Source organism: Electrophorus electricus, chromosome 1, assembly GCF_013358815.1.
Source record: "Electrophorus electricus isolate fEleEle1 chromosome 1, fEleEle1.pri, whole genome shotgun sequence".
NCBI lineage: Eukaryota > Metazoa > Chordata > Actinopteri > Gymnotiformes > Gymnotidae > Electrophorus > Electrophorus electricus.
The window spans coordinates 17566933-17581932 of record NC_049535.1 but is presented as its reverse complement, the minus strand read 5'-3'; the positions used below and the strand labels follow the sequence as shown (position 1 = coordinate 17581932).

Here is a 15000-nt window from a genome sequence, read left to right as displayed (position 1 = left end):
AGAACAACAACTTACAGTGCCTCTCAGCCATGGTCCTTAATCTCAAAAGGTCATTGCTCTCTATCAGCATGGAAGTATCATTTAAAATCTTAATCCTTATCCTTTTCCAATGACTAATCCTAATTCACAGTCCCTTCCAACTCAGCAGCCATCTGAAATAATTGGAGAGCTTAATGAATAGTTTAATCTTACTCCAAGCATAGGGTTAATATGTTTTTTCACCAGATGTCCTCATATGTCCTCGTTTTGAGACATCAAAAACTTGTGCTGATGGGATTTCCAGGATTCATCTTTTGTTTTCTACAATCATCATACGTTGTGTGCGTTCTCTTTAGGTCCACCTTCTCACACGCCATGGTTGGTCGGTCATGTATGTGCCCTTCAGAGAAGGTTAAAGTTGCTAGTGATCTAGAAGCCCAAACAAGTTCCCACAAAAACACAAGTGCTGTTAACGGGGAGTTCTTTTTGAAAATGAAATCTCGTCTTCTCTGCTTAGTCCACTTCAGGGTCATGGTGCCAGTAAAGTAAGCAGAGAAGCTTAGGTGTCCCTGTCCTCAGCCACTCCCTCCAGCTCTTTTTGGACACCCAGGTGTGCCCAGGTCAGCCAGGATACGTAATCACTGAAGCTGATCCTGGGTCTATCCTGAGGATCCTTCCCAGTTGATCCCAACAGGAAGAAATCAGGCAGGAGTCCATCCTTGCCAGATGCCCAAATCTCCATGTTGAGAGGAGACAGTTGAGGTGGAGCAGTAGCTCGACTCTGATCTCATGACCATTGGTATGGGTGAGGACATAAATCAACTGGTAAATCGAGAGGTTCTCTTTATACCTCAGCTCCCTCTTCACCACTACAGTGACCACATCATTGTTGCAACTGAAACTAATTCAATGTCAGTCTCACCATCTCTCTTTCCATCACTCATGAACAAGACCCTGAGTTTCTTCAACTCCTCCACTTGGAGTAGATTCTCACCTGCTTCCCAGTGGGGCCATGTCTCTCTTTCCTAGGCAATAACCTTGGCCTTGAGTCAGAGGTGCTGAGCCACATGTCGATGGATTCACTCTCTGCTGCAAACCACTCAAGTGTGCACAGAAGGACAGTATTATCTGAGAACAGTATCAATGCAACCTCCCGGTGCCCCCTGCCAGAAGCCCTCCTGTCCTTGGCAACTTCTTGCTATCCTGTCCATGAATATCACAAACAGGAGCGAAGGACAAGGCACACCCTGGGTAGAGTTCAGCACCCACACTGAACAAGCCTTAATGCTGAGATTGCAGACACAGCTCTCGCTCTGAGAATGCAAGGATTGAATGATCTGCACCACACCATATACCCTGAGCACCTCCCACAGAACATCTCTGGGAATGATGTGGGCATATGAATTTTCAGATCCACAAAACACATATATACTGGGGAGGCAAACTCCCATGCCCCCTCAACTGACTGGGAGAGAGTAAAGAGTTGGTCCATCATTCCATAGCCAGAACGGAACCTGCACTGGTCCTCCAGAGACCAAGGTTCCACCACCTGATGAAGTCTCATTTTCAGCATTTTGGCAGAGAAATGTGATCTGTCTGTAGTTTGCACACACTCTCCAGTCACCCTCCATAATGCTGATTAGGTTATTAACAGTTTATTAGGTTTTCTACATTTCTGTTTATTGTGGGGAGCAGATACAGTGTCAGTATGGTGGAACTTGGGTGACATATTATAATGATCACCATACGGTCAGTTTAGCTTCTTTGCTGCCTGGCCATTGTTCTGGATTGTCACTGCTTAACTAAATATGTTATAAGACTGTGACTTATGTGACAGTAGAGGAATGCAGCACACTCTGAAATAGGACGGATACAGACTTGCCCTTGTGATCATCATTTGGACATCCAGCAGTTCAGTGATGATAAACAAATGTATGTTATATCGCCATAACTCTACAACACCTCTTGGTAATTTCTGACTGGCTAGGGTGAATATGATTAGCTCCTTCATCAGTGACTATCCTAAAGAACCTGCGCTTGCCTAAGACCTCAAGATTACCTGAAATAACGTTGAGTGTTAATTAGTTTGTCGGATTGAAACTTGCAGATGGTTCACTGTCTCCACATCTTGTCTGGTTGGATCCACACAGTGTTCCAGAAATCTGATAAAATAGACTCTGAAGTCTTTGTCGATGTAGCTAATTTCAGAATTGTATGCAACCAAGACAAAAAACTAATAAACAACCAGAGGTAGTAGCACCAACACAAGAGCTTTCATGTATTGTTCAAGTCAGGAAACAGGAAACGACTCAAACTAGTTTTTAAGGTCTTCACATACTCAAAACCATTTGAAAGATATGTATTTGTTTTCTTCTGTTGGTTTATTGGCTCGTGTTGGTTCATGTCATCAAGCTGACATGTTCTAAGACCAAAGATTTGCCAGCCAAGTGATTAGCAACAAGTTTAAAGCAATAACTGAATCATTTTATGATTGGGAGAATAAATAATAATGTCAGTGAATACCTAAAAAATTAAATGTTTCATCACCCAATAGGATAGGCGGGGGGGTGGAGTTGGGAATAGCCACAGGGTCAGCTGAGATGGTTCAAATACTAAAGTTTGTAAAATATGGTTATATAATGTGCAAGAGTGGACTTTGGCAGATCTAGCTATGGCAGCATAGCTGAAAGGAAAGAGCCAGAAGGACCCACAGGTATGAGACACCCTGGAACATCAGCACTCCACCACTCTCAGTCAACAAACCTGAGAGGTGAAGTGAGAGCATCATAACATCCCAGTTTACCAGAACTCTCAGTGCCCGTGGACCCCCAGATCTACACCTTTACCTAGGATGGGAAATAGTTAATAAAATGCCTGACAGTACACATAGGTTTTCAGCCTGGCCTTTAATTTTGAAACTGTGTATGAGTCTTGAACATTTACAGGAAGGTTATTAAATATCTTGGGAGCTATAAGAAAAGGCTGTGCCCCTTGAAGTAGATTTCCTTCTTCTAGGTACTAATAAAGAGCCTGTGGCTTTTGAACGAGATAGATGTGGCAGATCATAATAGACCAAGAGTTTGCTAAGGTACTGTGGGGAAAGAACATTAAAAGCTTTGTATGTTAATTAGAAGAATTTCTTAAACAATACAAACCAATGCCGTGTAGCTAACATAGGAGCAACATGACAAAACTTTCTATTTCTAGTAAAACTTTGATCACTTCCAGCAGTCAAATCTAGTTTTTCTGAGTAATGTAGTGATAGTATATTTCTAAATTTTACAATGCTCTGGGATGGAAAAAGGCTGTCCTAGCAACTTTATTAGCAGGAGTTTCATATGAGAGACTGAGATCCATAATTACACTAAAATCTTTAGCCATTAAACCTTCTGTTCTTCTGTTTTTCAGGATTAAGAAAGAGAAACTTTCTCAATACCTAGTGTTATTTACATGTTCCTCTGTAATATTAAGATGATATTTGTCCTCTGGTTTGGCTGAGACATATGACTGAGTGTCATCAGCATAGCAGTAGAAACCAACAGACTGTTTACAGATCATTTCACTCAGAGATGTTAGGGATCTAATATTTAGTAATCCTAGATTTAGAACAAAGGTACTGGCTGTGGTTTGTGTATCATTTACATGAAAAGTGGGGACCACCACCCAGGTTTGCCAATCCAGAGGCATTGTTTCCAAGGTCCATGAGGCATGTCAGCCAAAATAACCTCCCTGCATGCAGTGCATTCTGGGTGAATCTTGTCCACCTCTGGTACCTTGCTACCGTGGAGCTTTCCAAATACCTCATTGACATCAGTCACGGACAGCCTACTGGACAGAAGGCCAGTTTCTCTGGTTAAGGAGCTCCTCACAGTGCTTCTTCCAATGATTGACAATATTCTCAGTCAAGTTCAGAGCTTCACCTCTTTTGCTGAGCACAGTTTGGATGGTGTTTCTCCATCCCCTCCTGAGCTATCGCATACCAGGTCTACCAGGGCATTCCAGATCTGTTCAACAATTTTCTACACCATCTGATCTCACTCAATACCAAATGGTGATCAGTTGAGCTCTCTGCTCTGCACCTTTCTGTACCCGAGAGCCTAAAACAGGTCAGGTGACACAACCATGAAGTCCATCATGACCTTTTTGCTCTGGTACTAATTACACTCATGAGCAGTCTTGCGTTTGAACATGGCATTAGTTGTCGAAAAACAATATCTAGCACAAAAGTCCTAAAACATCAAACCACTCAGGCTCAGAACAGGAAGGTCATTCTTTCCAATCCCTCCTCTCCAAGTTTGCCCTCATGAGTGGTGAAGTTCCCTAGCAAAACAATGGAGCCAGTGCTTGGAACACCACAGAGTTCCATCTCACTATCAACAAGAAAACAAAAATATGGCGACCTGCTGTTGCCTATTAGGGTTGAGCCTGAACGGGTCAATTATTTGTGCCACCAGGGACTCACGGACAACCCCCCCCCCCCCCCAAGGCCCCTGAGTTTTACATTCTATACTACTAAGCATCACAATAGCTACACATCAATAGACTGCATGTTTGCCCAGGCTTTCTCTCATTCTAAAAGATTTCGAGTAAGATAAGACACAATAAGATAAGACATTATTGATCCTGAAGGAAATAACGTTGCTCAGACTAAGAAAAAAGCAAGCATTAAGAAATCACTGCATCCAGCTCCAAAAGCATTGTAAGACACACCTTACTGTGATACATGTTAACTTTTAACTTTTATAACCCCCCACATCCAGCCCATACACCTCACTCCACCTCAGTCCCAACCTTCCACCCACCGGAGGTGACTCTCTACCCCATGCTACCTTTTTACTCCCAGTGTCTTCTTTTTAAGACCAAAATATGGTTGCCTTAACTTAGCATAACCCTAACTCTAAGCTGCATTTCATCTTTATGATACCCCAGTCCCTTATTGTACATTTCGCGTGACCTATGAGGGTGTATTTTGGAGTTCATGGATCATTTAGGATGTGTGTGTATCATAGTGTGGGTCCCCAAAGTGAGTGTGAAGCATGTTTATGAGCCACTGTGTCTGCAGACTTGAGTTTCAGTTCTGTTAAAATGAAGTGGAAACATTATAAATTTATATTCTCTCCTAACATTTTCACACTCACTTATTACACCCACTTCTCACACTCTCCCTCACACTTTCTTTACACTCCCACACTCTCCTTACAATTTCCCTCACACTCTCCCTCATAATCCCTCACACTCTCCTCACATTCTCCCCAACACACTCTCCTCACACTCTCCCTCACACTTCCTTTACACTCCCACACTCTCCTTACAATTTCCTTCACACTCTCCCTCACAATCCCTCACACTCTCCTCACATTCTCCCCAACACACTCTCCTCACACTCTCCCTCACACTTCCTTTACACTCCCACACTCTCCTTACAATTTCCCTCACAATCCCTCACACTCCTCACGTTCTCCTCACACTCTCCCCAACACACTCTCCTCACACTCTCCCTCACGCTCTCCTTCACACACTCTTCTGACCTCTTCCTGCTCAGTGAGGGAGTATGTGCTTTATCATGCTGAACTGCACTGTGCTGGGAGGTGGAGTTTACTGTGGGTGTCAGAGGGTTGCCTGAGCTCCTGGGCCAAAATGAAGGAGTAACAGCTAAAGGAAGTGGAAAAAGACTCTCCTCCCTGCTCTCCTTTTTCCAGCCCACCCCACCCCCTGATTGGATGTTTGTGTTAATGGTCACTCAGCCCTAAACCACGACACGCAGTGAATTAGCGGTGAGCCTAGCGGCCTTGGGGCGCGGTGCGGATCGGATAACGGCGAGGCTGCGGCTGTTTTTCAACACTGGCGCATTAGCTTGGCGCGTGTTGATCTTCGACGTCTCTTCTCCAGACGGCTGGGCCCTTTGATGCAGGCTCTTGTGCTGACGAGAGCTCGGAGTGGTGCGGTGCGATTGGCCCGAAAAGCGGCGGTAGAAAAACCAGTATTCCAGCCCATCCCCACAGGGGCGGCACACTTAACAAGCACACACCTACATAAAAGAAGCACGCGTATACATGTATGGGCTAAGTAGAGCTCGAAGACTTTTTGCTAACACAAGCAGGCCTCAGAGCTGAGGTGAGGATTCCTAGGCCTGTGAAACATCGGCACCCCCTGCAGGCTTGGAGTGGAAGAGCTCATGTTTAGCAGTGCACCCATCATACCCTGAGTGTGTGTGTGTGTGTGTGTGTGTGTGTGTGTGTGTGTGTGTGTGTGTGTGTGTGTGTGATTCTGCATGGTCATCATGCCCATTTGTACAACTGAAAACACTTTTGAATTATTGTCAGGCCCGCCTGAAGCAGAGAGGGTAAAATGGAGGACAAAGGAAAGTGTTATTCCTTTAGCAAGAGCTCGGGACTCAAGCTGCTACCTTTCCCACTCATCTGAGAATGGTGGCTCCAGATTTGGGATTTTGTTTTGTTTGCTTTTCCTGACCGCCTCAGTCAGGACATGACAGCTTGGCAGACCACCAAAAATACGCATGTAATGCAACGTTTGGAAAGTGTTGAAGTTTTGACTTTTCATCATGTACATTGCGCTTTCTCAATGGCGTGTACGCTGGACTATGATATTTTCCTGTGGAGGTCTTTTTTACTTTTCAGTCTCTACACTGTAGCATGTGGTGTAACTGTGTGAATGAGAAAGTTTTGTGGGTATATGGCTGGGGGGTAACTGTAGGTAAGCAAACTTGGGTCAGTCTGGGATTGATTTGCTCTGTTCTCTGTGTGTGTGTGTGTGTGTGTGTGTTTGAAAGCAGGTGGTTCAGTTAGTGGAGTGTGTCTACGGGATTCTCTCATTCATATATACAGAGACTTTGGAGGGGATACAGCTCAACATCTGGATCTCCTGCTCTCCTACATTACTCCTGCTTCACTCCTCTCCTACATTACTCCTGCTTCACTCCTCTCCTACGTCACCCCTCCTTCACTCCTCTCCTACGTCACCCCTCCTTCACTCCTCTCCTACGTCACCCCTCCTTCACTCCTCTCCTACATTACTCCTCTGTCACTCCTCTCCTACATTACTCCTGCTTCACTCCTCTCCTACGTCACCCCTCCTTCACTCCTCTCCTACGTCACCCCTCCTTCACTCCTCTCCTACATTACTCCTCTGTCACTCCTCTCCTACATTACTCCTGCTTCACTCCTCTCCTACATTACTCCTGCTTCACTCCTCTCCTACATTACTCCTGCTTCACTCCTCTCCTACGTCACCCCTCCTTCACTCCTCTCCTACGTTACTCTTCCTTCACTCCTCTCCTACATTACTCTTCCTTCACTCCTCTCCTACATTACTCCTCCTTCACTCCTCTCCTATGTTACTCCTCCTTCACTCCTCTCCTACGTTACTCCTCCTTCACTCCTCTCCTACGTTACACCTGCTTCACTCCTCTCCTATGTTACTCCTCCTTCACTCCTCTCCTATGTTACTCCTCCTTCACTCCTCTCCTACGTTACTCCTCCTTCACTCCTCTCCTACGTTACTCCTCGTTCACTCCTCTATTACATTACTCCTTCACTATTCAACATTCCCCTGCCTTTCCCCAGTTCTTTCTATCTGCATGTGGGAACTGAATACAGTGCTACTATTTAGCAATTCATTTTTCAAATAACTACCTCTGATTCATCACAAGGTTTGCCAGAGTCCGTGACAGGCCATCTTATTTCTTATTCAGTTACTGAACTTAACGGATATTTCAACAAGCACAAGACACCTTTGTGCTGTTGGTTTGGGTTGAGCAGGCACTGATTCACTTCCACTAGTGCTGCACGGTCACTCCTCAGGAAGAGTGACACACACTCAGGATGCCTGAAGCCTCCGTGATTGACACAGAGGGTCGTGTGTGTTTTGGATGCATGTCAGACAAGGCGAGCTGATCGGTTAAGATCGGAGTCGTTGATGGCATGAGACCCTGTTAACGTTCATCAGTAGCTGGTCTGTATGTGTGGTTGAGACAGGGAGACTTGTGCCTGTACAGTCTCTAGAGAACACTGTGTGTGTGTGTGTGTGTGTGTGTCTGTGTGTGTGTGTGTGTGTGTCTGTGTGTGTGTGTGTGTGTCTGTGTGTGTGTGTGTGTGTGTGTGTGTGTGTGTGGGGTGGGTGGGTGGGTGTGTGTGGGTGTGGGTGTGTGTGTGTGTGTGTGTGGATGTGTATGTGCGTGTGTGTCTGTGTGTGTGTGTGTGTCTGTGTGTGTCTGTGTGTGTGTGTGTGGGTGTGTGTGTGTGGGTGTGGGTGTGTATGTGCATGTGTGTGTCTGTGTGTGTGTGTGTGTGTGTGTCTGTGTGTGTGTGTGTGTGTGTGTGTATCTGTGTGTTCTGTGTGTGTGTGGGTGTGGGTGTGTGGGTGTGGGTGTGGGTGTGGGTGTGACTGAAGAATTATATATATATTCTGAAGTTAAGGAATTTCCAAAAACATTTTCTGGAACTTGGATATAATAAAGACTATTTGACAGTATTTGAGATGTAAAGACGTATTGAGAAAAATCAATGAAATGAAGACAGTGTTGCCTTTCCTTTACAGTGCTTCATTAGACACTACCACATGTCTGTCCCTAAACACCAGCTGGGCCCTGAGGAACTTTCTAAAAGCACTGAACTGCTTGTGCAAACATAAACATGTCCTTGGCACTTTAAACATCTGCACCAGGTCTCCGCTGTGACCCCAACAACAGGCCCAAACAGAGCAGCCCTCATAAGGGTGCAGAGCGGTCGCGGATCCACTAGCAGGGCGCAGTTTCAGGAGGTGCACCGTCTGTTGATTTCTTCATCTGGGGCCCTTTCACTGGTGATACAGATCACATCTCATCCCTGCTTCTTAAATGTAGGTGTCTTGTGTGTGCTGGAAAGAAAGATAAAGAGAATAAGAGTGTATGTTGGGGAGGTGTGTGTGTGTGTGTGTGTGTGTGTGTGTGTGTGTGTGTCTGCGGGTCTAGTCTCCAAGGCGACACCCGACAGCAGACATCCACATTTGTGGCTATGATGGCGTCGACAGACAGGCAGGCTTTAATCTGATTGGCTGCAGCGCTGCTGACAGCTCTCTGGACTCAGGGACACCCAGCCAGTCCATGTGTTGGAGCTATTTCAACTTCTAACAGAACTGGATGAGGTAATCTCACTGTGACCTTGGACCTAATGACCACCTTCTGACTTCTTACCTGCTGTGAATTGTGAATGAAGGAACCAGAGCGACACACAGTATTTACATAAATTCGCTACTTTTCCCCAAAGTGTTAGATGGAAGCACTGACCTTCTTGAGCTGTAGTTGAAGATGTCTGATCACTGAACTCATTCACTCATTCACCCACACGCCTGTTTATCTGTTCACACTTTCACTCTTTCACTGTGCAGGCTGTGTGTTTGGGGTCGGCTGTCTTGCCATGTCGCCCAAGCAGAGTCAGGAAATGGCCGACGTTCATCTACAGTGTGAAGCATTTCCATTCTGTTTTCACACACTTTCATTAGGAATCCAAAATCACAAAAGGCCAACGTCAGACCCCACTAAGGCAGCGAGATTTTATTTCTCTGTAAAATGATCAATGGACTGAAAGTGTCTTTAATGTTGCTTGTCTTATGAGCTGGGAGCAGGTCATTTCTGTGTGAGCTCATCTATCTATCTATCTATCTATCTATCTATCTATCTATCTATCTATCTATCTATCTATCTATCTATCTATCTATCTATCTATCTATCTATCTATCTATCTATCTATCTATCTATCTATCTATCTATCTATCTATCCATTCATCCATCAATCCATCCAGCCAAGTTTAGCATTCGCAATGCTTATGGCAATTTTTTTTACACGTATACAAGAAACCGAAAATCATGAAACACAAGTCCATCACAGCACGACATCCTGGCTATGGACAGGCCTGACGTGATGACACACGGCTTAGGTTGGCTGATGAGCCAGTAAACAGCTGCTGGTTTGGTATTGTTCTGCACGTGTACACAGAGATAGTATTATGCATAGCCATTCACGTGATATATACACATGTAAAAACACATGTATGCATCTAAACGGCATCAACCACATGCATGTATGCCTGCACTCGCACGCACACAAACACACACGTACGCACATGTACCAGACAAAAGCTCAGACTTCCTAAACACACCACACACGACGGAAGGATTGAATTATGTCCCAAATAGTCAGCTAACCGGAAAAACCTCTGTGACTTCTGGGAGATTCCCTCCGAGTGTGTCATCGGGGACAGCTGCGCTCAGACACACACGAGAGAACACATCACTCGGATGCTTCTCAGGGGCCTACACCATGCGTGTGTCCACTAGTGTGACTCCTAACTGTCTGTCTCCAGTGTTGCCATTCACAGGGAGTGAGAGAGATTCCCTTTATTGGAGGGTTTGTAGGATTCTTAATGCCTGAGGAAGGTTGCATTCTAGTGTGAGTGTTCCCCAGGGCTGACCTGTCTCCGTTACAGTGCAGGACATGTTAAAGCTGTAACGCGTGGTGGCCCGAGTGCCACAGGGTGAGGGGCAGGACGCACAGACTCTCTTTGACATGGATGAACCTTTAATTGAAACATAAAGACGACGGCACTCACATGTGTTACAAACAATGAACGCAACACGGTTACCTCTGAACAAACACGATTACATTTAACAACGGCAAGAAAAACATTTAACGTTCACACATTACGCCAACAATAACCGACAACACTGCACACAACGACAAGAGTTTAAATACACAAAACTAACACAATACAGGTGTGTGCAGGTGTGGCTACGAACATGACCCTCCTATTGCACGTGGCTGGCCAAACCACGTGCCTCGCAGGAGGTGAGTGTTCTGTGACAAAAGCCAGACTGACTAATTCATCTGTTGCAGTGGTGTTGTGGTCTTCTCCTGCATGGCTGAAATATAACTGTGATATTATGGCATAATTGAATTGTAGCATAACTGAATTGTAGTAAAATGTGTAATCTGTTGAAGAATGAAATTATATGAACCGCATATTTTGGGGTTTTTAAATTACTGTGTCTGTTTTTCAATTACTAGAGTTTAAATCAATATGTACTAACCCCCATAGAGTGGACTATCTGCTGCTGTTCTGGACCACAAATCTAAATGTATTCATTGGTTAGTCTTCATACCTGTGTAGTATGTGTGTAAGGGCAATTACTGTGCTCTGATGGCTGTTGGCTCAGATGCTTTGGTGTCTGTGGTTTGTGGTGAGTTTATATTTGGTGTCCATCATTACAAAACATCTTGCAGATGTCTGACTACAAATTCAACTGCACCTTAAAAAACACCTTTAATATTTCGGGTCAGACTGTTTTCAGTGATTGACTTTATGACCTCTAGATGGTTTCACTGCAAGAGAGACAAACCATTCCCTGGAGATGCCTGCTTTTCTAAAGACACAGATAGTGTCATCTCAGTCTGCAGTCTGTTTCCATCTTGCGTCTCAGACAGGTACTTTTCTGTGTTCCCCACATGCAGCCCTGAAGAGGTCATTTGAAGTAGAGGAGGCAGACTCCTCTTCCCACGTTTCCTCGACGCACATCCGCCGGACACCCTCCAACAGCCAGTCCCGGAGCACCCTCTCTCCGTCTAGCATCCGGCACCATGAGCTGGGCTCCAATGGAACCAAGCCCCCCGACCTCTTCAGGCCCAAGGCCCGGACTCCAGAACTTGTGGGACGCCGCGCCGTCCTCTCCGTAGACGTCTCATCCAGCAACAACGGCAAAGCGGCTGACGGCTCAAACAGGTACAGAGCTCCGCTGATGCAGGGCGTGACTGTCGCGTGTCTGCTCTGATGGTACGTTACTTTACTGACAAATCTGCAGGCTGCTTGGCTCTTTGTAAAGGGTGAGGTGGATATCTTTGTAAAATTTTGCAGCCTTCTCTTTGAACGTAATCTGACTCTCTTCCTTAGTGCTGGCAGTGCCCGCTTTGTCCTGAAGAAGCCAGAGATTCGGGTCCATGGCATGGCACCTGAAACCCAAAAACATGCCGACACGTTCAGCAGAACCCTGGACAGCGTCTCCCAGACTTCCCAGGCCCCCTCTACCCTCGGGTCCCATGCCAGCGCCAAACTACCAGAGACCACGTTTAGGAAAAATGAGCAGCCCAGTCAGGTTGATGGGTCGCGTCTGGCCGAGGTCAAAGGTCAAGAGAACCATCATCATCCTGCTGTCAGAACGATGTGCGGGCCACCGAATACCGCCCAACAGAAGTCACCCACCGCTGATGGACACAGTAAGTACACCCCTAGGACACCCGTTACCTGGGTTACTGGTTACAAGTCCTTTTGTGGAATTTCTGTCTCAAACTAGTCATTCTCATACAAATGAAGTAGCCTGTGCTATAAGTGAATTGGGGTAATATGGCTAGCTTCGTATGATACAAAAAGTAATGAATATACCATGGAAAGTACATTAGTGAAAGTGTCATCTGGGGAAATGGCTCAGAAATTTGACTTCTGGAACAGTGCTCAAGATGTGTTCTCCAAAGAAATTAAGGCATCATTTCCAGAACACTAAATAGCCTTCGACAGTAGAGTTGTAAAACTGTTAGGAGGTCAGTGCATTACAGTAATCATAGTTATACTCTGAAGAGTCCAGCCGATCTGGGATGAGTGGAGTCGGAATAGTGATTCCATGCTTGTGCTCAGCTGTAGAGCATGCCCCGAGTCTCACTGAGAAACAAGCAGGGCAGCAATGAGCCATGGATGACAAAATAGTCCTCGAGCAGTCACAGGCTCTAGGTGTGACGCAGACGATCTGGGCCTCAGCGATTCAGCCCAGCTGCGAGTCAGACGGTTTTCCCGATGATACGCTAACACGACGCTAACACCAACATGAAGGAAGCTAATGCTGAATGTGCTAATAATAATTTGGCTAATGCCACTTTGTTCCACCAGGACGGACGGAGGCCTGAACAGGTATACGACCCCACCGCGTCATGCTTCCTGGCCAAATTAGCTTGCTAGCAAGTAAGGTTGATACTGAATTCAGTTAATGTAGCTCCTGTCACTTGTCTTATATGGTTGCTAAGAAGCGAAGGCTTCTGGGCAGAACATTATGCCCGGTGGTAGTAATACCGCCAACAAAGAAATGTTTCATGACATTATAGCAACCAATCTGTAGTGGTATAAAATCCCAGAGTCTATGTGGTCATTCTGAATTTATAAGGATATTTGGAATTCTATGGTAATAAAGATCTTCCAAGCTATAAGTACATTTTAGCACAGCCCCAAATGCCATTGTAGTCAGGGCAACTTTGCCATCTAATGTAGTTTTGTTTAACATCATTATATTTATGAGCATTTTATGTAGAGTGACGTGTCATGGTCATCATATTCCACTGTGTTTAACTGTAATGTTTGACTGTCTACGTCTGCAGAACTAAAAGCTCTGAGCTTTTAAACATATAGCTCAGGTAGTATTAATGCAGTTTATTTGAAAAAGGTCTGAGAGTTTTTATGGTACATACATTACAGAGCAGAGGGCTGACCCCACCGACTGCTTCAGTCAAGTGTGAGTGTTGTAAGTAACTAAGGGAAGTCGAGCACTCCTCTTTGAAAGAGGTGCAACTTGCAGTCCACACACAAACTTGTTCCAGTTACAGCGTCTCTTCCGCTCACTTTCCGGTTGTGATGATTTGGTATGTTGACGACGTTGCTGCTCGGGCGAAGGTCATCATCATAGCAACAGCTGATCTCCTGCTTGTGGAGGAAAAGAGCACCCTCTGGAATGGGTTGTTTAATTCTACATTACAACTAAAATAGCTTTTAGAGCTTATCATACACTTTGAACAATGATGACTTTGTGGAATTTTAGATTCCATTTTAGCAGTTACACCATTTATCAACATTACTTACATGCTGAAGCATCATGGCTGCATGAACTTTCACCAACCCAGATTTGCAGAGGTGTGGTCTGCAGCACAGGGCACCACTGTAGCACCAGTGGGATCTCCACACCTGCCTGAGTCCTGTCTCTGAGCACTGACCTCCTGGTAGCAGGGAGAGGTGGTCTGAGTTGGCTACAGTCTCCATCTCTATTCCTGCATTTTGTTTGATTAGATCTGGAGGGTGTCATATCTGTTAACGCTGCCTGCGATATCATGCCACGTGGTTCGCATTATTTACAGAGCATCGATTTTACCACTGCTTGTGTAGGAAGGCAAAATCAGGGATGTGACTAAACAAGAGCAATCACAGTTGCACCGGACTAAAGACGCACACGTGTACAGACATAAACACAATAGCCAGTACAAACACAGCCATGTGTGTTTCACACACAAAATCTAACGGAACCGAACGGTTAGACTCACTGCACACAGAACAAACACACACAGACACGCAGACGTCAAAAACACATTGATATGAGCAGATGGAAGCCCAGGAGGTGTTATAGGCCCAGGGACATGAGCCAATAGGATTCCTGTAAAAATACACATGCACACACACAAGCCCGAGAGATTCTGGCAAATGCCAAGAATGAATTATGGAGGGAAAGTAAAGAGCAACCAAGAATGATGTAATGTGTGTATCTTTCTGTGTGCATGTATATATATGTGTGTGTGTGTGTGTGTGTGTGTGTGTGTGTGTGTGTGTGTGTGTGTGTGTGTGTGTGTGTGAGTGCATGTGCACATAGCTTGTAGAGGGACTTTTATACTTCACTCATTTCTAGAGAAATGAGGTTGAAAGTGTGTGTGTGTGTGTATGTGTGTGTGTGTGTGTGTGTGTGTGTGTGTGTGTGTGTGTGTGTGTGTGCGTGCGTGCGTGTCTGTGTGTGTGTGTATCACTCAGAACAGAGATGAGTGCAATCAGCATGTCACAGCCTTGCTGACTGACAGGCCTGCAGGCACTCTGACTGTGTCTAACACTACTTTGCTATGCTGACTGGCTTGACCAATGGCTGTCAGGTGTAGTCAGTGATGCAACTCAATAAAGCGGGATTTAAAGGTACAGGAAATGGTCACAAATTGGCCTAAACAGGAAGTCACTCAG

General features: G+C 45.3%; 1 protein-coding gene across 1 annotated transcript in view; it reads left to right on the top strand.

The window, feature by feature from the left end:
* Nucleotides 1-15000, top strand: part of sept9b (septin 9b) — a 44155-nt gene that overhangs the window by 3580 nt on the left and 25575 nt on the right. Inside the window, exons 2-3 of the mRNA XM_027012321.2 lie at nt 11484-11751; nt 11920-12242. Of these exons, the coding sequence (XP_026868122.2) occupies nt 11484-11751; nt 11920-12242 (591 nt within the window). The remainder of the gene's footprint in view (nt 1-11483; nt 11752-11919; nt 12243-15000) is intronic.